Source organism: Monodon monoceros, unplaced genomic scaffold (genome assembly GCF_005190385.1).
Source record: "Monodon monoceros isolate NGI ecotype Baffin Bay Population unplaced genomic scaffold, NGI_Narwhal_1 Super_Scaffold_22, whole genome shotgun sequence".
Lineage (NCBI taxonomy): Eukaryota > Metazoa > Chordata > Mammalia > Artiodactyla > Monodontidae > Monodon > Monodon monoceros.
In genome coordinates, this window is record NW_021703779.1 from 97,463,188 (window position 1) to 97,490,490 (window position 27,303).

The window sequence follows — 27,303 nt, forward strand, 5'->3', positions numbered from 1 at the left end:
GACTCTTTGATGCTAATCTTATCGGTTTGCTCTGCAATGAATTCATACCCATGCCCCATGAGATATATATATATATATATATATATATATATAGAGAGAGAGAGAGAGAGAGAGAGAGAGAGAGAGAGAGAGAGAGATAGAGAGAGAGAGACAGAGAGAGAGAAAGAGAGAATATACCACATCTTCTTTATCCATTCATCTAGTGATGGACATTTAGATTGCTTCCATATATATCATGGCTATTATAAATAATGCTGCAATGAACGTAGGGGTGCATATATCTTTTCAAATTACTGTTTTTATATTTTGGGGAAATATCCAGAAGTGGAACTGCTGGATCATATGGTAGTTCTATTTTTAATTTTTTGAGAAACCTCCATACTGTTTTCCATAGCGGCTACACCAGTTTACATTCCCACCAACAGTGCACAAGGGATTGCTTTTCTCCACATCCTTGGCAACACTTGTTTTTTGATGTCTTTTTGATAATAGCCATTCTGACACTTGTGAAGCAACATCTCACTGTGGTTTTGATTTGCATTTCCCTGATGATTAGTGATGTTGATCATTGTTTCACGTGTCTGTTGGCCATCAGCATATCTTCTTTGGAGAAATGTCTACTCAGGTCTTCTGCTCATTTTTTACTTGGATTGTTTGTTTTTTGGATATTGAGTTGTGTGATTTCTTTATATAACTTGGATATTAGCCCCTTATCAGATATATCATTAGCAAATATTTTCTCTCATTCAGTAGGTTACCTTTTGGTTTATTGATGGTTTTCTTCACTGGGCAAAATATTTCTAGTTTGTTGTAGTTCCATTTGTTTATTTTTGCTTTTGTTGCCCTTGCCTCAGGTGACAAATCAAAAAAAATTGCTAACATTAATGTCAAAGATCATACTGCCTGTGTTTTTTCCTAGGAGTTTCAGGGTTTTGGATCTTACACGTAATTCTTTAATCCATTTTGAGTTTATTTTTATAAGGTGTAAGAAAATAGTCCAGTCTGATTCTCTTGCATGTAGCTGTCCAGTTTTCCCAGCACCATTTACTAAAGAGGCTGTCTTTTCCCTATTGTATATTCTTAACTCCTTTGTCAAAGATTAAGTGACCATGTAAGCATGGGTTTATTTAAAGATTAATTGACCATATAAGCATGGGTTTATTTCTGAACTTTCTATTTTGTTCCATTGATCTATACATCAGTTTTTGTGCCAGTACCATACTTTTTCTGATTATTATGGTTTTGTAGTATAGTCTGAAATCAAGGAGTGTGATACCTCCAGCTTTGTTTTTCTTTCTCAAGATTGCTTTGGCTATTTAGGATGTTTTGTGGTTCCATACAAATTTTAGGATTACTTGTTTTAGTTATGTGAAAAATGCCATTGGTATTTTGGTAGGAATTGCTTTGAATTATAGATTGCTTTGGGTAGGATGGACATTTTAACAATATTAATTCTTCCAATTCATGAACATGATATATCTTTCCATTATGTCATCTCCAATTCTTTCATTGATGTCTTATAGTTTTCAGACTATAGAACTCTCACCTCTTTGGTTAAATTTACTCCTAGGTATTGTATTCTTTTTGATGCAATTGTAAATGGCATTGTTCTCTTAATTCCTCATTCTGATAGATTGTTATTAGTGTATAGAAACACTACATATTTCTGTATATTAATTTTGTATCCTGAAACTTTACTGAATTCATTTATTAGTTCTAATAATTTTTTGGTTGAGTTCATAGGGTTTCTGTATATAGTATCATGTCATCTGCAGATAGTGTCAGTTTTACTTCTTTCTTTCCAATTTGGATTCCTTTTATTTCTTTTTCCTCTCTTACTGCTGTGGCTAGGACTTCCAATACTATGTTGAATAAAAGTGATGAGAGTGGGCATCCTTGTCTTGTTCCTGATCTTAGAGGAAATGCTTTCAGCTTTCCACCATTGAGTATGATGTTGGCTGTAGGTATATCATATATGGCCTTCATTATGTTGAGGTATGTACCCACTTTGTTGAGAGTTTTTATTGCTAATGGATGTTGAATTTTGTCAAATGCTTTTCTGGATCTATTGAGATGATCATATGATTTTTATCCATTTTGTTAATGTGGTGTATCACATTGACTGATTTGTGGATATTGAACCATCCTCTCATCCTTGGGGAAAATTCTACTTGATCAAGATGTCTGATGATTTTAGTGTATTCTTGAATTTGGTTTGTCAATATTCTGTTGAGATTTTTGCATATATCTTCAGGAATCTTGGCCTGTAATTTTCTTTTTTTGTGTATTTGTGTCTGGTTTTAGTATCAGGGTAATGCTGGCTTCATAGAATGAGTTTGGAAGCCTTCCTTCCTCTTCAGTTTTTTGGAATAGTTTGAGAAGGATAAGTATTAAGTCTTCTTTAAACATTTGGTAAAATTCAACCAAGAGGCTTTCTGGTCCTGCACTTTTGTTTGTTGGGAGTTTTTGATTACTGATTAAATTTCATATTAATAATTGGTCTTGGATTTATTGTAATATGTTCCTTCTTCTGCCGTTTTTTCTCTCACTTCCTCCCAATGTAGTTTCATTGTCACTTATATGGAGGGAGAGGGTATCCCCAGTGCTTCCCATAGTGCCTATATAGAGTAGGTTTTCAAACACTGAAAGGAAATAGTTTCTAGGGGATGTCGAATTAGTTTAATGCCAATGAGGTATTGGTGTCTGTTTTCTAAAAACTGGTGGTTGAAAAACAGATAATCTCCATTAACCTCTGTGAGTTACACTTGAAATAATGAAACAATCATTATCTAGCAATTAATTGGTCAATACCAGATAAATTATTCTCCCACAGTGGCTTTGAGGAACATAAATCAAGTTGAGTTGCTTTGTTTCCATTTTCACCTCTGAAGAGCTAGGTCTCATAGAAGTGTGTTTATCCAAGCCCCTCCCCCAGACTCTCAAAAGAGGTAATACAGGGCTTCCCTGGTGGCGCAGTGGTTGAGAGTCCACCTGCCGATGCAGGGGACACGGGTTCGTGCCCCGATCCGGGAAGATCCCACATGCCGCGGAGCGGCTGGGCCCGTGAGCCATGGCCGCTGAGCCTGCGCGTCCGGAGCCTGTGCTCCGCAACAGGAGAGGCCACAACAGTGAGAGGCCCGCGAACCGCAAAAAAAAAAAAAAAAAAAGAGGTAATACATATGTAACAGTTTAACCTCAGTTATCAGCTCATATTGGTGTCTGTTTTGATTGGAAGTCTCCTGTTAATGACACCAATCTACACTCTTAACCATCTCCTCTTTCCATGCCTGCCCTTAGTATCTCAAGATGGATACAGAAGAACTGAAATGTGAAGGAAAATTTCCAAGAGAGTTTCTTTGATTGTTTTTGCCCATGACTCTCCAGCTGTGGTAAACAGTTTGTGTTAAATTAATGAAAAATATTTACATTGTTACACATATGTAAATGCTTCTAAAATAACATTTCTTTCTGAAACATGATGGCTAGTGTTAGAATTATTTCTAAAATGGAAAAGGAAAGCATTTTTAGAAATAGACTCTTTTTTAACCTTCAGAGTTATAACTACCCCCCAAGAGGAACTTAAACTAATCATTATGAAATCAATTTATACTTTCATTGATGGAAAATATCTTAAATAGACATTATCTTAAATAGACATCCTGCTGAGGACCTAGAGATAAGCTCATCTGTAGAGCTGCACTGGTTTTTTTTTTATTATTATTTAAATTAGCTAATTTTGTGCAGCATTTACAGTATTATTACTCTTAAGAAAATTCAAAACTCCATTTTAAACCTACTAATGTAATAGCTACTCTTCAGGGTAGAATAATAAAAGTCACCTACACAACTTGGAGGCTACAATCATAATGTGTTGTAGCTCCAACTTATATAGAAGAATGTTCCCCAGACTACCAAGTGGTGAAAACTTTACAGAAAAAGCATTTATTTCAAAGAAAATGATTTTATTTCTGATACATTTACAATTGCTTTCCACTTGTCCGTATTCTCTGGTCTGCCTTAGAGGATGGTCACCAGGATGTAAGCAATCAAACTTTCACAGTGTAAGGTCTTCAGACACAGTTTCCATTAGTTTCTATTGCCCAACCTACTCAGCTGTAGAAGAGGGATGAAATAAACACTGATTGGCTACCTACTTTGTATACAACACTATGCTAGACACTTAAGACAATACAAAGATGGATAATGTGAATATTGACCTCAAGTAGCTCACATACATATTGGGGACATGAAGTGTATGTTATCATGTTAAAATATGTGATACAGACAGGATGCCCACAAACTGGTCACCATGTTCAAAGACTGTATCCTAATATACTGCATTGTGAAATGTATTACAAGTCATTTGTTACCAATAGTTTTTAAGTTGCTGAAGGTTCTAAATTATTTACTTAAAGCATAAGTTTGTTAACACTACTACTTCTATCACTTGCAATCATTTATATTTTTTGCAAGAAAAAGGAGTGTCAGTCGTGTGAGAATTTGGCCCAGTGACTCCTCAGCAAGTGTGCAGGTAGGCGTTCTTGACCCTCTGTCCAGCTCTTGAACAGATGTGAGGAGTATACATGACATTAGGAAAAGAGAAATGGGGTGCAGAGCAGGGAAGCAAGGGTCCAGCTGGAATCTTGCTTATATCATTGTGAAAATATTTCTTTCTCCAGGAATTATGTTTCCATCTTTTAATTTTTCTCTCTTGGGTCTCTGTTGTAGCCATGCTTTCCAAGTAAATGACCCAAACACCTCCAATTACTTCCCAGTAGCCTCTAGACTGCTCTCAGTCATGACACAAACATAGCACAAAAAGTAAAAGATAGCACATAAATAGAAGGTGCCAGAACCATACTTGAGCACTGCATGCCTCTGCAAAGTTTGTGGTTTGTGTATCCAGTAACTACTTCCACCCCGGGCATAGTTCTCTGTGTGTGTCTGTGTATGTGTAGAGGGTGTGGAGAGGAGGGAAGATCTACATCAGAATGATCTGCTTCCTTCCCTTCTATTTACAGAAATAGTTGGAAGTATGACTTCATGGATTCCAGAAAGAACAAACATACTTTACCTTTGCAGGGGCAGTGTTTTCACAGAGAACGGTAAATGATCATTCTAAAAGTACTATTTGGGTCGGTTGAGAGAATCTCTCCTTATTTCATGAGAAACTGAGGCTCAGAGGAGTTAAAGCCTTGCCCAAAGCCATATGTCTTGTAGAATATGGCTGCTTGGTATCTTTCTTTCCTGTCCAAGTCAGTAGTGGAACAAATGGTCATTCTTCTGTAGCTGTTGTTTTTCTCTTCCTCCTTGTCCTTTCTGTCTTCTCCCAACTTAACAGCCAGGCCTGGGGTAACGTCTAACAACAAAGTTCCTTTGTACTCACAGGTTTTTTGCTTATGGTATCAGTGAGGCACCTTGTCCTGCAGATAAAGAGTATCTTTTTGAAACAAAGAGTTTTTCCACCTTTCTCCTTGCCTATCTTTTTTTCTTTTTTGCGGTACGGGGTCCTCTCACTGTTGTGGCCTCTCCCGTTGCGGAGCACAGGCTCCAGACGCGCAGGCTCCGGACACGCAGGCTCAGCAGCCATGGCTCACGGGCCCAGCCGCTCCACAGCATGTGGGATCTTCCCAGACCGGGGCACGAACCCGTGTCCCCTGCATCGGCAGGCGGACTCTCAACCACTGTGCCACCAGGGAAGCCCTTGCCTATCCTATTATATCAAGGAACGGTAGTAGAGACAGTTCACTTTCTCAAGGCCACCATACATGCTAACTTCCTGGCCACTGACGTTGGGATTTTCCTTACCTCAGTCTTGTCTTACAGTGCATGTCCTATAAAAGCAGAATTGTGGCAGGTGCTCACAGCTGAGCCAGCACTTGAATACATATGGCACCTTTCCCTAAACCTTGAGTGGCAGGCTCCCTGGGACTCCCTGGCTGGTGTTCCATTAACCATTAACCTTTATGCAATTTTCATTACTTCTCCCTGATCAGCTCACAAATGTGGTCAAGAAAGGCTTGCTTTGTTTGTAAGAGGGGAGTTGTTGTTTTCTTCTCATGTTTGGAGCATCTGTGTACGTCTGATATGCTGAAGCCACCTGCCTCCCCTTCAGTTTTATCTTGTGGAAATATGATTATTTAATATTTTACACAGGTTCAAAGTCTTTATCCAAATATCATCTCTGACATCTATCTTATTCCATCCATTCTATTGTAGCACATTACATATGTATACCTAGTGGAATTTCAATTCCACTAGGACCTGGATTCCTCCAGACGGATATAGCAATTTTGAAGTGCACAGGGGAGAGTGTCTATCACTGGAAAGTATCAGGGTGGGAGTGGGGAGAAACTAAGGGGATGATGAATCAGTTGAAAGCCTAGTGGATAGAGTGCCTCTGTCGGCCTTCCATCTATGCTCTTGAGTCTACAAATTCTGTCCTTCTTAGGAAATTGATCTGCACGCTTTTGCTCCTAATTGTTAATGGACTACATAGCAAGCATGGTATAAGTATCTCCCTTTCTCTATTTGTACTAAGAAGTCCTTTCTGTCTTAAATACCTGTAGAAATCTTGGTGGCGGAGGGGCCTGTAAGATAAGGCTGTCTTTAACCCCTTTACTAAGACTCAGGCTGTTTGGCTTTAATCCTAGGATTCTGGGACTGCTTCTCTTCACGTTGGAATAGAGCAGTCCCGATGTAGCCTGAGCAAATGGCATGGACAGGTGAATATGTGCTCAGGTGATCTTCAGCCAGAATAACAACTCCGCCAAGAATTAGTCAGAGTCCTATTGCTTATGGACAAAGAAGGATCAAAATGGAATCATCCAGAAGCTCTGAATAGCCTCGCAACAGGATGACTCAATAAGAGCATACTGGGTTTTGGAGCCAACATTTTGGAAGTTGGGCATTAAAACTGAGTGAAGGTTCAGCATTTGTGAGCTGAGGCAGTCACTTACTGCAGTGCATTGTGCTGACTGCAGGGAAAAGTTGATGGTGACAGCATGCTACCTTTCCCTTCTAATTGGCAGACAAAAGCATCAAAGAATAAATAAATATCACTGAGCCAGCTTGGAACTTACTGAACAGGAATTGCCCAAAAGAATGGAGGAGAAAACAGGCAAGGTTTCACCCAATTCATTCTCTGCTATGTTACTGTAAGTCCAAGTGGGCAATATCAGTGTAGTGGGTATGGAAATGGATTGTTCCGGTTGACATGTGGTACTGTGAGATACCATGAGAATTCTCCAACTTAGAATCAAGCCAGCATTCATTAAAGACAACTGGAGAATCTTTTTCAGCAGGCCGAAAAAAAAAACCTGTGCTCCTGCCAAAGAGTTGTTAAATACACCTGCCCTGCTGGTGAATGAAGCAAATCTCGATGGACTGCCAGGCTTCTGACTAATTTATCACATGATAGAGCTGATAGAGGAGGAATTATAGCTGAATGGGAATACAGAGATGTTGGGCTGTGTCCACATTGACAGCTCAACTAACTAAAGCATTTGCTTTGCAAGTAGCAAGGTTAGTTGGTACTATCTTAATAGTCCAAATGTTTGCTTTAAAAATTGAAGTGGGCCGGCGGCGGCGGAAGTCAGGAGGTGACGCCAGAAGTTGGGCTGCGGATTCCGAACCCCCGTCGGAAGCGTCCGCCAGCGCTGCCGTTCTTGGTAGACGGAGCGACTTGGGGGTTCGGGCTGCGCGGCGGCCATGGGGTGTTCCCAGGCGCTCAGGAACGCGTCTGTGGGCCACAGTGTCGCACCCGTCCCCCCAAGCTAAGCCCTCCAACCCCAGTAACCCCCGAGTCTTCTTCGACGTGGACATAGGAGGGGAGCAAGTTGGTCGAAATGCCTTGGAATTGTTTGCAGATATTGTACTCAAAACTGCAGGAAAATTTCGTATGTTGTGTACAGGAGAAGAAGGCATTGGACCCACCACTGGGAAACCTCTCCATTTCAAAGGATGCCCTTTCCATCGAATTATTAAGAAATTTATGATTCAGGGTGGAAACTTCTCAAATCAGAATGGGACAGGTGGAGAAAGTATTTATGGTGAAAAATTTGAAGATGAAAATTTCCATTGTAAGAGCAACAAAACCATTGCTAATGTCCGGGATGTCAGGGGATTTGCCAACTAGCAGACCTGGTTAATGTCCAGGCTCCTAAAGGACATTAGTGGTGCCTGTGCCTTCTTATCTTCATTGTTCCAAGATGTCCCCATCGGGGTATGTTGCACCATTCAAGTTATAAGAATGGACTTCATGATAAAGAGGGATTACTGAGCATGGCAAATGCAGGCAGCAACACAAACGGCTCTCAGTTCTTCATCACCACGGTTCCAACTCCTCACTTGGATGGAAACACGTGGTGTTTGGCCAAGTGATTAAAGGAATGGGTGTGGCAAGGATTCTGGAAAATGCGGAGGTGAAAGGTGAGAAACCTGCCAAATTGTACGTTATTGCAGAATGCGGAGAACTGAAGGAAGGGGATGATTGGGGAATATTCCCAAAGGATGGATCTGGTGACCGTCATCCAGACTTCCCAGAGGATGCAGACATAGATTTAAAAGATGTAGATAAAATTTTACTAATAACGGAAGACGTAAAAAACATTGGAAATATTTTTTTCAAATCCCAGAACTGGGAGATGGCCATTAAAAAATACACAAAAGTTTTAAGGTATGTGGAAGGCTCAAAGGCTGCTACTGAGAACGCAAGTGGAGCAAAGCTGCAGCCTGTCACTTTGAGCTGCGGGCTGAATATCGGCGCTTGGAAACTGAAGATGTCTGATTGGCAGGGAGCAGTCGACAGTTGTTTGGAGGCCCTTGAAATAGATCCAGCAAATACCAAAGCACTGTACTGTAGAGCCCAAGGATGGCAAGGACTAAAAGAATACGATCGAGCATTGGCTGATCTTAAGAAAGCTCAGGAGATTGCACCAGAGGATAAAGCTATCCAGGCAGAACTGCTGAGAGTCAAGCAAAAGATAAAGGCACAGAAAGATAAAGAGAAGGCAACTTATGCAAAAATGTTTGCTTAATAAGGAATTCAGTTTTGCTTAAGTATGCATTGATTGTATAAAGCGAATAAGACAATTTAAGGATTTTGTCTATTATGTATGATCCCTAATGTGATCCCTCTGAGACTTCAGTTCCCATTGTTTACAGTCTAGGAATACGTAGGGATTCACTCTTAATAGACCAGTGTCACAAAATATGGTGAAATTGATTTCATTTTAAATGGCTCTCTGCATTACTCACAAAGCATAATGGTGTCCAGCGTATTTTAAACTCCTAGACACATCTTGTTTGAATAAACAGATGAAAACTTAAAAAAAATAAAAATTGAAGTGCACTTCACTGAATCATGTTTAAGAAATGCAATAACTAATCCATTTATTGTAATTAAAACAGAGCGCTTTTTTGCCAGGGGAGGTATTAAAATAGATATTTTCAGAACATTTCTGCTTCACTTTCACTAGGAAAATATTCCTGTTGAGGCAAACAGAATTTTGCCCATTTCCAATATGAATAAAAGTGGAATTGCAGTTGGATTATGGCAAAGGGGAGTTTAACTCTTTGTTTTAAATACATCTTTTACGTTTTAATTTCTACAATGAGAATGTGCTATATTTGAAATTTATCTAAATATATGCATGTGGATATAGTTATAGATGCAGTGAAAGTGGCGCTGAGTCAATGAGTGTAGAGGTTAGCAGCATAGGATTTTAAATATGACAGATCTTGGTTCATATTTCACCTGTACTATTTCTTAATTATATGGCCTTGGGCAGGTTACATAACCTCATTTGTAAAATGAAGGTAATACTACCTACCTTGAAGAATTGCTGAGAGATTGTGATAATGTATGTAAAATGCTTTGCATACAGCCTAGCACAGAAAGGTGTCCAATTAATGGTTAGCTATTATTTGGATTACTTTTACTTGTATAGTGCTTTATACTTTTTAAAGTTCTTTCAAGCTTTATTTTATTCAAATGTCTTAATAATCTTGAAAAAAAAGTCAAAACCAAAGGGAGAGGTTTCAAGGATTTTGGCACTTTTTCCTACTGGAATGGTCACTGATGTAGATATGCACCCCCATTCAGGATGCCTGTCATTTCTATTTCCAGTTTTGTTTAATGAGATCTTGGCTTTTACAGCCAGTACTTATCAAGTTGCAATGTATCATTTTGCAAATGGTGACCACTGAACTCACACATCATTATCCAGAATACTGGGATATATCCGTGAAGTATTTTTAATGTTTCTGAAGAAAACAAAATCAATTAAAGTCAAGAGGTTTTATACATCTACGAAGAGAAGGCACAAATGTAGCCTCAACGGTAAACACTTAGGTTCATTCTAAGGAGGCAAGTATAAGGGTCCTTTTAAATGGCATCTACAGAAAGCTATAGTTGACCCAGATCTAATAGGGCATGCAAAAAAAAAAAAAAAAAAAGCTCTGCTAACATAAAATAAAATAAACTCTAGAAAAGGCAGCAGCTATCTTTCTATTCTTGCCTTTTCTGGACTTAGATTTTATACATTTATTCTTTTTCATTTTTTACCTTTAAGAAAACTTCTTTCTAGCATACCCTTAGAGATTTCCCTTGTGCAAAAGGACTTGGATTAGACTGATAGTTCCCTAAGCATTACCTGGAGGACTTGCTAAAATACAGATCGCTGAGCACCAGTCCCAGAATTTCTGATTCATTTGGGAACTACTAACAAGTTCCCCGATGCTGCAGATGTTGTTGGTTCAGGAACTATACTTGGAGAACACCTGAATTCAAATAAGTAAGGGTCATAGAGATTTTGTATTTTTAGCTAATTAGAGGACAGAACCTAATGTTTATTTACCTACAGTATGGAGACTGAGTTTCTACCTACTGCATAATGACTTGGCAAATGGAACTTTATCAGTTCGGTGAATAATATCTACTATGTGTCAGGCACTATGCTAGGTGTTAGAGATCTAGCATAAACAAATTAGACAAGTCTAATGGACCTCATAGAGTTTTCATTCTAGTAAGGGATGAAAGACAACAAAAAATATTGAAATGTACCAGATAATGATAGATTCTATGAAGAAAAATAAAATCAAGTAAGGGGATAAAAAGTGACAGAGATAGGGTACTATTTTATAAAAGGTGGTCTGGGGAACCTCTCTGAGGAAAGGACATTGAGTAAAGACCTGAACGAAGTAATGGGGTAAGCCATGAGAATGCCTTGGGGTAAAGCTTTCCAGGTAGACAAAGGGACAGGCCCTGAGGTTTATCTAGAGTGTTTAAGAAACAGCATAAATGTCACTGTGGCTAGAGTAGGCTGAACAGTGAATGAAGAAATGAATGATAGGAAATGAGGTCAGCGGGTTAACAGGAACCTGGTCACATAGAGCCTTGCAGGCCATCATAAGGACTTTGGATTTTATTGTGAACAAGATGGGACTTGAGCAATACAAAAAAAATTAGACAACGTTTGGAAGATGGCTTGAATTTGTCATTTTAATTTAGATGATTTGATGTTGTGTACAGATTGTCATTTATGGCATTAAATTTTGAACATTTCAACATCACAAATTTCCCATTGTTATCCTTTTCCCCCAGGACAACTCTAGACAAGTCGGAAGTTTAACTTTTAGTTAATCCAAAAATTTGTTGAGAGTGAATGAAACAGATACCATTTTCCCCTAGAATGGTTGCTGTCATGTTTCTGGTATTTCTTTAATTTGCTTACTGTCTTTTCTGACACTTGTTTACTTTTTCCCACTGTATAGCACACACTAAAGAGCTTACAGACCTTAACTGGAATTTTTTCTCCTAGCCTATGCCAACTGCTATCTTGTCTTTTCTCCAAGGGATCTGGAAACTTGTACAATAAGAGAATGCACATTAGCTCTTTTCAAATACAGGAAATAGAGAATTCTGATAAGCTTAGAGATGTCCTGATAGGACAAACCCCTCTGTGAGTGAACAAATAATTAAAATGCGAATACTTCCACTTTAAAGTTTTACTCTTCTGATACCCATTGGTAATGTAACATTTTTGGAGTTTAAAAATCAACTGGTGGAGTCACAAAAAGACAAATGTTGTATGGTTCCACTTATATGAGGTATCTAAAGTAGTCAAATTCATAGAAACAGAAAATAGAATGGTGGTGGCCAGGGGCTGAGGGGAGGGGGGAATGGAGAGTTGTTTTTTAATGGGCATAAAATTTCAGTTTCGCAAGGTAAAAATTTCTGGACATTGGTTGCATGACAACGTGAATATACCTAACACTACCGAGCTGTGCACTTAAAAATGGTTAAGATGGTACATTTTATATTACATATTTTACCACATTTAAAAATAATAAAATAACCTGGTTGAATCTGATAACACCAGTGGTGAAAATCAACTAGTAATACAATCCTTTGCAGAATGATAAATCAAAATCAGAGTATAGATCAGACTATATCCCCTATATGGACTTCCATTTAGATCAATTAAGTAGACAGTTACTATCTATTATGTATATGGCAGAAGGCTAGTTGCCATAGATACAGACAGGAGTAAGATGATGACTTATGCCCACTAATTACTTAGAGCTTAGTTGAGAGAGACAGACTCATGAGCAACAACAAAAAAAATGGAATGTTATTAATGTTATACTAGACGCCTAATCGGAGAACTTTGGAAACCTGGTAAGTTAAGGAAGGTGTAAAGAAAGGTGACTCCTAAATTTGGTTTTGAAGCGTGAGTTTTCATGTTGGACTAGGGAATGAAGATTTGTGGAAATAGCAAGAGAACTAAAATTAGAAGTGGAGCTTGAAGATATGACTGAATTGCTGCAATCTTGTGATAAAACTTTAATGGATGAGGAGTTGCTTCTTATGGATGAGCAAAGAAAGTGGTTCTGGAGATGGAGTCTACTCCTGGTGAAGATGCTGTGAAGGTGGTTGACATGACAGGCAAAGGATTTAGAATATTACATAACTTAGTTGATAAAGCAGCAGCAGGGTTTGAGAGGATTGACTCCAATTTTGAAAGAAGTCCTACTGTGGGTAAAATGCTATCAAACAGCACCGTGTGCTACATATAAAACGTTCATGAAAGGAAGAGTCAGTTGATATGGCAAACTTCATTGTTGTCTTATTTTAAGAAACTGCCATGGCCCCAGCCTTCACCAACCACCATCCTGATCAGTCAGCAGCCGTCAACAGAGAGGCAAGACCTGCCACCGGCAAAAAGATTGTGACTTGCTGAAGGCTCAGATGATGGTTGACATTTTTTAGCAATAAAGTATTTTAAAATTAAAATTGTTTAAAGTTAAACAATTAACATTGTTTTTTTTTTTTAGACATAATGCTGTTGCACACTTAATAGATTACAGTGCAGTTTGTGACTTGCTTTATTGGATTTTTGCTTTATTGTGGTGGTCTGGAACTGAACGCTCAGTATCTCCCAGGTTTGCCTGTGCTCAGGTTAGGTAGGTTTCAGTGGTGGAGGCAATAGAGCATTGTAGCTCTGAGGTGAGACACATCAGGTTTAAGTTCTGGCTCTACCGTACACTATCCATGTAACTTATTCAGGTAAGTTACTTGACCTCCATCTATTTCCGTTCTTTCAACTATAAATTGGAGGTGATCATAGTGTTCAACTCATCGTATCGTTGAAGGCTAATATGAGATAATTAATGTAAAGAACAAAAAGATGTTTGCATTTGTTCATATTAACAATGCATGTGTAGGCTTTGTCTTGATCACTAGGATCCCTGGGCTTTTCACTGATGCTTGTTTTTGTGTTTGGCCTAAACAGACCCATTTCTCTATACAATTACAATCTCTTTTATCCTTATTTTATGAATTCACTCATTAAATGAATACGAGCAAAAAAAAAAGTAAAAAGGGAAGATATTTTTTTTTTGTTAAGTTAAGTCTGAACTTGGATCAACCCATGAACTTCCATGACGGCTGTTAGAATTTTTAACAGTCAATAACTGTGATATTTTGGATGCTAGGGCTATGCCTAGGTTCCTTTTAGGATCAGGTAGTTGTTTCACTCAATTTCTGGTTGAGAACTGAAATGCCTTTTGAGTGGTGGGGTAGGCAAGAGGTGAAGGAACTCTCCTCACAAAGGGCACTAAGGTCCATTCATCCATGTCCAAGGGGCCTAGTGGATATTTGTTGAACTGTACTTAGGACTAAAAAGCAATGAGACATACATCCAAATGATTGCTATCTCGTTGGAAAACTTATACCTAATTCAGTGTCTGTGGCATCCTCCCAATTATTTTTAGAACTTGTCCTTCCGTATTGTCTTCAGGGACAGTCGCTCCTTCTCGCTTTTTCTCTTGCACATACACCACACCTGGATGTCATTTCATGATCGTGAATAGTTTTAAATTCCAAATGGTAATACATGGCAAGATTAGTTACTTTATTAATACTCTTCATCAAATTTATTACTGTTTGACACAGTCATGCACCTTTAAGTGTTCTTCTCAGTGCCAAGAAGGAAGCCAAAATATATAAACAAGTTACACATGAAAGATTAGTTCCTGCCAAGGCAATTTCTCAGTCTGCTACTTATAATGAGAACTTAATTCCACCCTTATCTGTGTGCTGAGCTCACAATCCTTATATCTCCTTGATTAGACTTGGGGAGGAGGTTGTATCGTCATCATCATCATCTCAGCTTTGAAGATTAAAATGTTTTTTCTAGGGATCAAATTCCCCTCCGAACATAAGAATATTTTCCTATTAGGAAATTCAAAAAAATATGCTATAGGAACTGTTCATCAAACGATACCATTAAGTGAGTGAAAAGGCAAGCTACAGTGTGGGAGAAAATATTTGTAATCTATCAATCTGGCAAAAAACTTTTATTTGGAATGTATAAAGAACTCCTACAAATCAAAAAGAAAAAAGGAAGACAAACCAACAGAAATATGTGGGCAAAAGAGCTGAACAGACACTTAAAAAAAGAAGGTATCCAAAAAAGCAATAAACTTATTAGAGGATGCTCAACATCATTAGTCATTAGGGAAATGCAAAATAGAACCACAACAAAATATTGATATACACTACTATGGTTAAAAATTAAATGGATGAATAATACCAACTCAGTGAGAATGTGGAACAATTGGAATTCTCACACATTGCTAGTGGAAGTATAAACTACTATAATCATTTTTGAAAAATCTTTGGTAGTAGTTAAAATTTTTAAAAATTATAGTAAAATATACATAACAAAATTTACCATCTTAACCATTTTTAAATGTACAGTTCAGTGGCATTAAGTACATTCACATTGTTGTGCAACCATTTCCACTGTCCATCTCCAGAACTCTTTTCATCTTGCAAAACTGAAACTCTGCATCCATTAGGCAACAACTCCCCATCCCTCCCAGCCCCCAGCATCTGGCAACTAACATTCTACTTTCTGTCTCTATGAAGTTGACTACTCTAGCGACCTCACATAAGTGGAATTATACACTGTCTTTTTGTGACTGGCTCATTTCATTTAGCATAATATCCTTTATCCTTAAGTTTCATCCATGTTGTAGCATGTCAGAATTTATTTTTAAGGCTGACTAATATTCCATTATATGTATGTACCACATTTTGTTTATCCATTCATCTGTCCATGGACACTTGAGTTACTTCCACTCTTTGACTCTTGTGAATAATGTTGCTATGAACATGGGCGTACAAATATCTGTTCAAGACTCTACTTTTAGTTCTTTTGGATTGGTAGTAATTTTTAAAAAGCTAAATACCTTTCTATAACCTAACAATTCCACTTTTGTATAAGGAATGCTTATGTCCATAAGAAAATGTGTGCAATAACATGCATAGTGGTATTATTCATAATAGCACCACTTTAGACATAATCCAAATATCCTTCAGTAGTAGAATACATACATAAACTGTGGTATATTCACACAATAGTACAATGTTACATAGCAATAAACAGAACAAGAACATGAATTACTTTTTTTTGGTTTGTTTTGTTTTGGCCACGCCTGTTTTGGCCACGCATGCAGGACCTTAGTTCCCCAACCAGGGATTGAACCCGCCCGCTCTGCATTGGGAACGCAGAGTCTTAACCACTGGACCGCCAGGGAAGTCCCGAGCATGGATTACTTTAAAAACATAATGCTAGGGCTTCCCTGGTGGCGCAGTGGTTGAGAGTCCGCCTGCCGATGCAGGGGACACGGGTTCGTGCCCTGGCCCGGGAGGATCCCATGTGCCGCGGAGCGGCTGGGCCCGTGAGCCATGGCCGCTGAGCCTGCGCGTCCAGAGCCTGTGCTCCACAACGGGAGAGGCCACAACAGTGAGAGGCCCGCGTACCGCAAATAAATAAATAAATAAATAATAAAAACATAATGCTGAGCAAAAGACAGGTACTCAAGAGTATATAACGTATGCTTTTATTTTATATAAAGTTCAAAAAGTGTCAAAACTAATCTATGTTGATACTGTTTAGAAAAATGGTTTTTTGGGGGGGAAGAGTAATGACTGGTAGTTAGCATAAAGGAGACTTCTGGGCTTCTTGAAATGTTCTACATCTTGATTTGAGTGGTGCTTACATATATACATTTAATTGACCTGTATATTTAAGATTTGTGCAGTCCGTTGTGGTTATTCATCAATTTAAAAGAGGAATCTGAGCACACTTTGTTGAATGGCAGCATCACTGAGATAAATACACAAAGTGCTACTTTAAAGGGACAATATTAATATGGTCATATTTGTTCTGACATGTTTATTAGAGACAAGCATATTACTTTATAGTCACTCCTATTGGGTCCTATCCATAGTCTGCAATCCAAGAAATAGAAACAAGTAATATCTCTGGTGGCAATATCAGAACACAGTGATTTAGGAACTTATCTTGGACTTTGTCCTTTGTAAAATACCAAGTAGTCATTGTTAACTAGTTTAATGCCCAATAATAAAGAGCCCACGAAACATTTTTAAACACTTCCATCCCATTGGTTGTCTTTATTTTACCAGTAATTAAAAAAAGTAAACCACTGCCTTTCATTCCCTTTAAGGTTGAGAGGTGACCATCTGAGTTCTATTTAATGCTGCATTTGTGTCTGGTTATGGTTCAAAAATGTTCCTTTAATCATGAAGTGGAGAATTGATTTTGGATGCCAGATATCATATGCTATTCCAGACTCTTTCCAAATTGTGAACATTAATTTTTCTTGTACACCAATCTTTCCTCAGCTGTTTCATTGATTTGGCTTTTCTCCCATAATTCTCTAAGTGAAGAGTTGGCATTAGTCATTGTTTGTGAAGAACATTCAAGTTTCAAATCCCAATTTCCTACCAATAAACGTGGAGAAAATTAGTAGATATAATGTTGCAACGCATGTTAAAAGAGCAAATGTTAAAAACGTTAACATGCTACTTCAGATCTATATGACATTCAGTTAGTGTTTTTTAAATTAATACTTAGAAAAAACAATTTTCTTACATGATGTGCTCTCCAGGGAAAGAGAGAAAAGGCGTCCAATAAATACCAACTCTCTTCTGCCCCAGGTTATAAGTATTTTGAGAAACAAAACAAAGACGGCAATATGGATATGCAGATATCACCTTTATTATTGGGAAGGTCCGGTCTGAGGATTTGTCTTTAGGCCTAGTATCCTACTGGGCCTGCTCACTGATTCCCATAATTAGGCAAATATAACCACCCAGTCTTAGACAGAACTGGATAGGGATTGGCCTCCCCCTGCAGGTGTAACCACATGTATAACCTGTGGTCTGGAAGACCAGAGGAGAACTTATGTTATCTACAGGAAGCTTGCTCCCAAGAGGAAAAAGGGCACATTCAAGCCAATCATGCCCAGTTATTCTTCCCAAATTTACCACTCAACTGTGTCCTTCCATCTCCCCACAGGCAGCGTAAGTAAAGGATTCACAAAAGGGTCCCTAGTAGACTAAGTGAGCTCACTTTGTGAAAAGGGAACATTAGGAATGGTGAAGTGTTCCTAACTAACATAGCTTTTTCCATCGAATCTCTCATTTCCTTCTCTCTTCCTAATTACCAAAGAAAAAAGTGTAAATTAAGTATAAGGCATAATGAAAATCTAAATGGATTAATGTTCTTTTATTACTATCCATGGCACTACCCTCAAATTAAAAAGAAAATATTTCTAGAATCATAAACCACCAAATCAAGGAGAGCAGAAAAAAAGTTAAAGTCTATGTTGAAAATCTCTCAGATTGTGACAGTATTTGTTTTCAACCAGCTTCAAAATTTGAAATGTGAACTATTAAAATTACATTAAAAACCGACACCCAGATATCTTCAGAAGATTTTACTGCTCAAGGCAGAGTATAATGCTTAGAAAAATTTAAGGAAAATACCAAATCTTCCTTTTATAAAGCATAAACTAATCTCTCACAAACCTAAATTTGTATTCGAACCTCTGTTCTTTCCTAAAAGACCTCTGCATCACAAGGAGCTCCTTCTTATCATATAACTCTCTGGGCCATGTTACTAGTCTGCTCCTCAAGTACTTTTCTGTGCTATTCTCTGGTAATACGCTGACAGAGCAACACAAGTAGTCCGTATTCCTATACTTCCTGAATCTTGGTCTTGTCTATGTTGCTTCTATTCTAAAGGACAGAAGTCCTCATTTTATGATTTTCTAGAATGCAAAGTCATATGCATTAGGTGCCACCACATGAAATATGAATACACTTCTGCAAAGATAGTTCATTTCATAGTGAAAGAATAAAATAAATCGCCCCTAAAATATAATTAATTTCTACATGAAAGTAAATGGAAACTAAAGCTTTAAATTACATCCCCATTTTTCAAAAGAAGGAAAGAACAGTAATATATGAAGAGTATATTTTATGAGCTAGATATTGTGTTCCAGGGACTTTTCATAGGTTATTTTACTTAAACCTTACAAAAATCTCATGAGGAAAGTGGTGTGACTCCCATTTGGATTAAAGAGATTAAGTGGCTTACCTGAAGGTGACTATAAGTGGTGAAGTAGAATTTGAACCTAAGCGTGTCTCACTTCAGAGCCTATGCTTTTTCTTTATCAGGTTAAAAAAAAAGTAATGTAAGATGGGGAATTTTTTTACATAACTTTGATGAAATTAAAAATTCCTGGCTTTTTCAGCTATAATTTATCAACTATAATCAGGTATAAAGTTATATACCACTTTCTGGCAATTTTGGTGTCACTACTGCCCCCTAGACACCATTGACCTAGTCTTCCAAGCAGCAGACCAGATCATATCAGACTAAATGGCTCTGTGACATCCACCAGATCTGACTCAAAGACTCTAAGGAAATTGTTGGCAATGACAAAGTTCTGTCAGGATTTTGCCAAAGACAGGAGGTGCTAAATACCATGTTTCACTTAGGCCTTCCAGCCAGATGTTGCAGGTTCCCAATTTCTAGCCCAGTGCTTCCCCAAATACCCTAAAGTATTTCTCAGAAGCATAGTAACGCCTCTTCTGGATCCCAGGGTTTTGGATAGACCTTTCAAGATTCCTCGCAGCTTCTTCTATGCTGCTTTCCCTAATTGCCTCAAAGTTTGCTAGAATTTGTGCCCTTATGGGTAATTATAACTCATTTGAACTGAAAAGAAAAACACATAAATGTATAGCTGCTCTTGCATTTTTGGGCCTAGTGTTATCTTTATTTTAGAGAAAAGAGAAAAGAAAAGAAATAGCCAAATCGGTCCTGACACCAGCATAATCTTAAACCACTGTAACTATGCCAACCAGCCAGCTGTTTTAAGTACGCTGAGCAGTTCAATTACCTGAATATCCAGCAAAATCTAATCTGCTATTGAATAAGCAAAAGGAAAAAAGTCAATTTTTTAAATCAAATTTTAAAATTTCTATCAAATGTGTTTCAAAACTGCATTTGATAAAAAAAAAAAAACAACTACAGAGAAAACCAGTTTTGAAATGATTCTGAGTCAAATGGCTCGATGTTTAAGGAAAATTATCACATGTATTAGGATTCTCAGTTGAAAGCAACTGAGCCTGACTCTAACTTGATTTAAACGGAAGAGGAATGTACAGGAAGACTGAAGAGCTAAGCTAATAAACTGTAAACCAAAGAGAGAGTACTACAATATCAGTATGAGAAAAGTGCAATGAAAGTCGAGAGGAAGGAGAGATTGATTCTGGGTAGGATGAGTATTCCACTTGATAGAAGGAGTGTTATTTGCACCAAGTGCTATCTCTGTCTTATAACCATTTGGATATATGGCTTATCTTCTCTGCTAGACTGAAGTTCCCTTATAGGAACTGCCCCTTGTAGGAAGCAAGAATAGAGATTTTCTATTTTGTCAACACCTAGTGCAATTAAGTGTATACATTTAAGATGATTCAACATGTATTTATTAGATACCTATTCTATACTAGGCACTATGTACTACCTACTGGAGATAATGAAGTGAGCCAGAGGAGGCTTGACCTCTTTCCTCACAGAGCTTACCATCTGGTAGATGAAATAAACATTCAAATGATCACATTCATTAATGAATGCACAATTACAAACTGTCAAAAGTGCTATGAGGGAGGAGAAAACAGTGCCTTGATGGCATGCAATAGGGAGACCTAGCCTTGTCTCTGGGGAGTAGAAGAAGACTTCCTTGAAGAAATGACAATTGAGATGAAGTCTGAATGATGAGCAGGGATCTGGCCTAGTGACAGGGGGAAAAGAGAATCTCAAGCAGACAGAACAGTATATGCAAAGGCCCTTGTTCATGGTAGGTGCTGTACAAACAATTATTTTGTACTCAGCTTCACCTTCTTCTGTCCAGCTTCAGGTGAAGTTGTATCCCTTCCCTTGTCAAAAATGGATCTTGCTTCCTGCATTCTTACTTATACCTTTGCCTCCTTTGAACCTCAACCTATCAGTTGTCTTTTATTTCTCCTATATCCTCAACTACTCTCACCATGGGATATTTCCCTTCAAGATATAATGCTCAAATCTCTGTGACCTAAAAAAATAAAACAATAAAGAAACAAACAAACACGTCCCTGAATCCTACATCCTCCTCCATTACTTCCTATCTTTACCTATTTTTATTAGGAAAATTTCTAGAATAACAGTATTCTCCACCTGTAATCTCTACTTCCTCAATTCCCATTCACTTCCTAAGCCTAGTAAATATGGATCTTGCCAAGGTCACCAATGACCCCCTTGTCACAAAATTCAGTGGGTATTTTTTTGTGTGTGTGTGTGCATTAGTTTCTGCTTTATAACAAAGTGAATCACTTACACATATACATATGTTCCCATATCTCTTCCCTCTTGCCTCTCCCTCCCTGCCACCCTCCCTGTCCCACCCCTCTAGGTGGTCACAAAGCACCGAGCTGATCTCCCTGTGCTATGCGGCTGCTTCCCACTAGCTATCTATTTTACGTTTAGTAGTGTATATATGTCCATGCCACTCTCTCACTTTGTCACAGCTTACCCTTCCCCCTCCCCATATCCTCAAGTCCATGCTCTAGTAGGTCTGTGTCTTTATTCCCATCTTACCCCTAGGTTCTTCATGACCTTTTTTTTTTTTTTCGTAGATCCCATATATATGTGTTAGCATATGGCATTTGTTGTTCTCTTTCTGACTTTCTTCACTCTGTATGACAGACTCTAGGTCCATCCACCTCACTACAAATAACTCAATTTCATTTCTTTTTATGGCTGAGTAATATTCCATTGTATATATGTGCCACATCTTCTTTATCCATTCATCTGTTGATGGACACTTAGGTGGCTACCATGTCCTGGCTACTGTAAATAGAGCTGCAATGAACATTGGGGTACATGACTCTTTTTGAATTGTGGTTTTCTCAAGGTATATGCCCAGTAGTGGGATTGCTGGGTCATGTGGTAGTTCTATGTTTAGGTTTTTAAGGAACCTCCATACTGTTCTCCATGGTGGCTGTATCAATTTACATTCCCACCAACAGTGCAAGAGGGTTCCCTTTTCTCCACACCCTCTCCAGCATTTGTTGTTTGTAGATTTTTTGATGATGGCCATTCTGACTGGTGTGAGGTGATACCTCATTGTAGTTTGGATTTGCATTTCTCGAATGATTAGTGATGTTGAGCATTCTTTCATGTGTTTGTTCGCAATCTGTATATCTTCTTTGGAGAAATGTCTATTTAGGTCTTCTGCCCATTTTTGGATTGGGTTTTTTGATATTGAGCTGCATGAGCTGCTTGTAAATTTTGGAGATTAATCCTTTGTCAGTTGCTTCATTTGCAAATATTTTCTCCCATTCTGAGGGTTGTCTTTTCATCTTGTTTATGGTTTCCTTTGCTGTGCAAAAGCTTTGAAGTTTTATTAGGTCCCATTTTTTCATTTTCAGTGGATATTTTTTAAGTCTCATCTTGATTCCTGATAGCCTTGGACACTCTTGACCACTCCCTCCTTTTTTGGGTGTCATGATACTGCTCTTTCTTTGTGTTTTAACTTTTGTCAGTCTACTTTGTAGTCTCTTTTATTTCAGTCTACTTCTTAAATATTGGAATTTCAACTTTGGCCCGGGCTCTTCTTATCCTATACACTATAGATGACTGAGCTCTCCCACTCTGCTTTTTGGCCCCTAGGCAAACCCTTTCTCCTCTGTCAAGCCTTGGTTAAAACTTACACTTTGTGACTCTGACTCCTTTACTCATTGTTAGGGCTGACTTTTCTAAGCTCCACTGCATTCTCTGCATATATATCCCCATAAAAGCAAGTCTTATTTTATATTTATCTGTTTCCTAGCTTGTACCTTCAACTAGATTGGCAGTTCCTTGAAAAGGGGCACAATCTTTTTATACCTATCTTTCAGCACAGTGCCTGACAGAGAGTAGATAATTAATAAGCATTTACTGGTGAGTGGATGGATGGGTTTTGGTAAGTTCATCTTTACAGCCCTGCGGAGAATGTCAGAGGAAAGCTGTGGCTATCTGAAGTTTGCACAGGTAGTAAGTGGCAGAATCAAGCATATGTTCAGTTGCCAGAACTACACAATAGGATACATGTTTGTGCAATGTTCACACTCTGCAAACTACTCTCATATCAATTATCTCATGCAATTTTCATAATAATCTTGTTGACTGAGTCGGGTAGATAGTTTTGTTGCCTTCTATATACATAAGGAAATTGAGGTTCAGAAAAGCTGTGATTAATGTCTACACAGGTTCTAAGTGGCAGAGCTAACTCTTGAACTAAGCTCTTTTGAGTGCAAGTCCAATGTGTACACAGCTAGAGAACCACTTAACTCTGGGAGGGGGCAAAGTGAGACAAGATATAGAAATAGAGGCACTCAGTAAATGCTAATTCTCTCTTCCTTCCTGACTTCTTTTTTAAAAAATTAATTAATTAATTAATTAATTTTTGGCTGCTTGGGTCTCGTTGCTGCGCACGGGCTTCCTCTAGTTGCGGTGAGCGGGGGCTACTCTTCGTTGTGGTGCGCGGGCTTCTCGTTGTGGTGGCTTCTCTTGTTGCGGAGCATGGGCTGTAGGTGCATGTGCTCCAGTAGTTGTGACACATGGGCTCAGTAGTTGTGGCTCGTGGGCTCTAGAATGCAGGCTCAGTAGTTGTGGCGCATGGGCTTAGTTGCTCTGTGTCATGTGGGATCTTCCTGGACCAGGGTTCGAACCTGTGTCTCCTGCATTGGCAGGTGGATTCTTAACCACTGCACCACCAGGGAAGCCCCCTTCCCGACTTCTTATTCCCTTCAAGTCTGTCTCTATATTGTACCAACAGCAATGCGAGAAGAGAGTCATCACAGAATCCATTTTGGAAAAATTTCACAAGATATTTTTTCCACCTCTTCTCTCCCACCCTTGCCCTGTCCCTCTTAAAGCTACAATACAGATGCCAGAAAGAACTTTTCCTGCTCTAAGGTGTTACTGAAGGAAATAAACGCTATTGTTATTCTGTCACTGTTACCCACCCCCCCATATGTATCCTCTCTCACCCCACCCTTTCATTGCCAATTCAGATCTCACTCACCCTCGAAACTCATGCACACCCTCTCTCCTCCAGGAAGCCTTCTTTGAATTGGTCAGCTCACACTGAGCTTAACCTTCCCTAAGCTACTAAGACACTTCCAGTTTAGGTCAGAGTGTGAGCTTCTTGAGGGGAAGGGGTCTATCTTATGGTTCTCTACCCTCCACCCACACCTTCATCCACCCCCTAACTTCTGCCAGTACCGATGTAGGGCTGGGTACCTAGGAGGTGTTCAGGAAATGCTGGTGGATTGATTCACTTTGCATCCTTCACTCTTGACATCAATAGTAGGAATGGAAGGTGCTTCCCAAGGGAAGAATGTGGAAGCCTCTGAACCTTTAGCTCTGCTGGGTAAGCCATACTGGTGAGGCGCTGAACACAGTGGCTTGCATTGTGTCAAACGTTCAGTGAGAACCAACGCCACATTAATCCTGTTTTGTTTTTCTTTTGAGTTGTGTAACCTGAAGTGTGTGTACTTTAGGGAAGAAATACACTATCAATCATGTTTGATAAACCAAAGGTTGAGGCCCCAGCAATCTACTTGTTCTGTTTACTCAGGGAAGGTTAGACTAAACGGATGTCATTTGCATTCACACCTATGGCTTTGAGACTTTACTGGTGTGCTTCCTTGAGACGACTTCCCTATTGCCTTTTGGCATTTCTGATAAGATTAGAAGCCTTTGCACCTGGGGAGTGCTTTATGCTTTTCTACAAGTCCAGTGCTAGCACCTTAGTCCGGATCATCATCATCTCACATCTACATTATTGCAACTTCCTCCTAATTGGTTTTCATGGCTCAGTGTTCTGCTGTTTACAATCTATTTTCTACACTGCAACCAGAGTGATCTAAAACACAGATTTGATTATGTTCCACCGCTATTTAGAACTCTTCAGTGTCCGGAGGATAATGTCAAACCCCTTGGGCATCAAGAACTCTTCATGATTTGCCTCCTTCGTAGCTCCTCAAGCTTCATCTCCTACCCTTCCCTACTCCCATCTTCTACTCTCGTGTACTCTAAGCACCAACCTTCCAGATTTAATTGTAGATCCACGAGTGTGCTGTTTTTTGTTTTTTATATCACAGTGCCTTTGCACATGCTCCTTCTGCCTGGATTGTCTTCCTACCTTCTTCTGAGCTCTAATTGGTGAACTTTTCTCCATCTTGTCAGACAACTCAAACTTCACCTTCTGAGTGAATCCTTCCCTAACTTACCATCCATTATTATTTGTTCTCTCTTTTGCACATACCTGCATTATAGTACTTTTCTCATTGCATTATAAATATCTGTTTATACATCTATCTCTGCAACCTGTGAGTTTCTTGAATGTTGGAACCATGGTCGACCCCTCCTCCCTTCACACACCTAGTACCCTCAGCACTACACACATAGTAGGTATTCAGGAATGTTGTTTAAATGAATAATTATTATATTTCCTAACTTAAAGGGCTCTTTCTGAACTAGGCTGACCTCGGAGTTGCAGCAAAATATCCAGTTGTTCAACTATCCCCAGGCTTCTGGGCTGGGTTAGGTGTGGCCCTTTCTTCAGAAAAGATGAATGTAAATGTGCTGTCAAGTTTCTTCTTAATTCAAGTTTCTATAAATAAACAGATTGGAATAACACCGTCAGCAATGTGGAATCAAAGAAAGCTCCTTTTCTTTGCTTTATACCTTCAATTTTTTTCCTAAATATATTATTTCCTCTAGACCTTCTCCTATACTAATCACTTATAACAGGAGATGCCTGGGTGATTGTTGGCTCTGTCTCTATTTAAGCTCAACCATGACCACTTTATTTCATCATATATATAATAACACACACATATACATACACATATTATCTTATTTAATACTCACAAATACCCTATAAAGTAGTTACTATTATTATCCATATTCTGTAGATGAACAAACTGTAGTTCAGAGAATGTAAGTAACTTGTTCAAGGCTGTACAACTTGGAAGTGCTGGAGACTGGACTTAAACTTGGATCTGATTGTAGAGCCTGTATTTTAATCATTATATCACACTCCCTCATCTGTCTGAATTTTATTGCCCCCTTCCGTCCCTTCAGGGGCTCCACTGGGACCAAGCAGGAGGGTGGTGTTCTGCAGATCTGGGAGCTGAAAGAAAGAGATAGGAGGTTCCGAATGTCCCCTTGTGCATTTCTTTTTCTTGTTTATAACTCATTGACATACACTATAAGGACTCTTAAAATGGAATATTCAATAAAGATCTTCTGGAGACTTGTGGTTGCTGCCACTCATTTATCTTTCTCTTAGGCAACTTGATCTTTTTAAGCCAAATTCTATCCACCACTAAGTAATGAGATAGATAAATATACAACTCTTGGAAAGTGTTTGCTTCAAAAATTTGAAAAGCCTAAAAAAGTGGAGTATTTCACTAAAGAAAAGAAAACCTTACATTGAGCAAAAGAGAACTATGCCCTGAAGGAAGGGAATTGAAATAAGAATAAAGCCACTTTTTTCACTGTGTCACCCCTCAAAATGCCTGGAACAAATTGTCATTGCAGGTGTCTTGTAGAATAAAACAAAGAACAGTGGACTTGGAGTCAGAGACCTGGGCTTGGTTCCCACATTTATACCTTACTAGCCACTCAACCTTGCACAGGTGACCGAACCTATCTGAGCTTCCATTTCCTCATTGTTAAATTGGGGATAAAAACAGGACCTACCTCAAAGCGTTGTTCCTAAGATTAAATGAATTAAATTATGTTTTAACAATGCTTTATGTGCTTCTATTCACATCAGATATTACAACTCACCTAGGTAAAGTAAAAAGTCATCAATCTAGTTACCCTTATTTTAATACTGGTCATTCTCTCTTTGATCACAACCAGACTATACTGCACCTGGCTCCCCCTCCCCAAACCCCAGGCTCACTAAAAAGGCAGCACTATGTTTCTAAGGAAACAGTCCCTTCAGCCAATGTAAGCAGGTAACAGTCACAGTGAACAGCAGCAGTTGATAGAGAGTATTTGGGTGCCAGGACACCCACACCTAAGCATCCTGTCTATTTCTAGACAGGTGGAATGATACCAGACAGAACTGTTGGACCCATCTGCTCTAGTGGGTAAGGGAAAAAATGGTCTGTTTTGGGACAATTGGACCATACCAATTCAAGGGACTTGAGACTTAAGATTAAAGATCTTTATTTGAACATGGGAATAACTGAGGAGCCAGTGAAAAATATGAAAGTATAGCTTTGACAATAGTTGTTTCACACAGAAGGAAGAGGCCACCATATTTCCTGTGGTCACAACTTCCCTAGGTTGGTTAACTTGGTGCTGACTGCAGATTCCA

At 38.7% G+C, this 27,303-nt stretch overlaps 1 protein-coding gene across 1 annotated transcript; it reads left to right on the top strand.

The window, feature by feature from the left end:
• The first annotated feature begins 7,552 nt into the window (after positions 1 to 7,552).
• On the top strand, positions 7,553 to 9,038 carry LOC114905869 (peptidyl-prolyl cis-trans isomerase D-like). The gene is given in 3 exon segments (XM_029240220.1): positions 7,553 to 8,086; positions 8,260 to 8,356; positions 8,359 to 9,038. Coding segments are annotated over 3 exon segments (1,311 nt in total).
• The last annotated feature ends 18,265 nt before the right edge of the window (positions 9,039 to 27,303 follow it).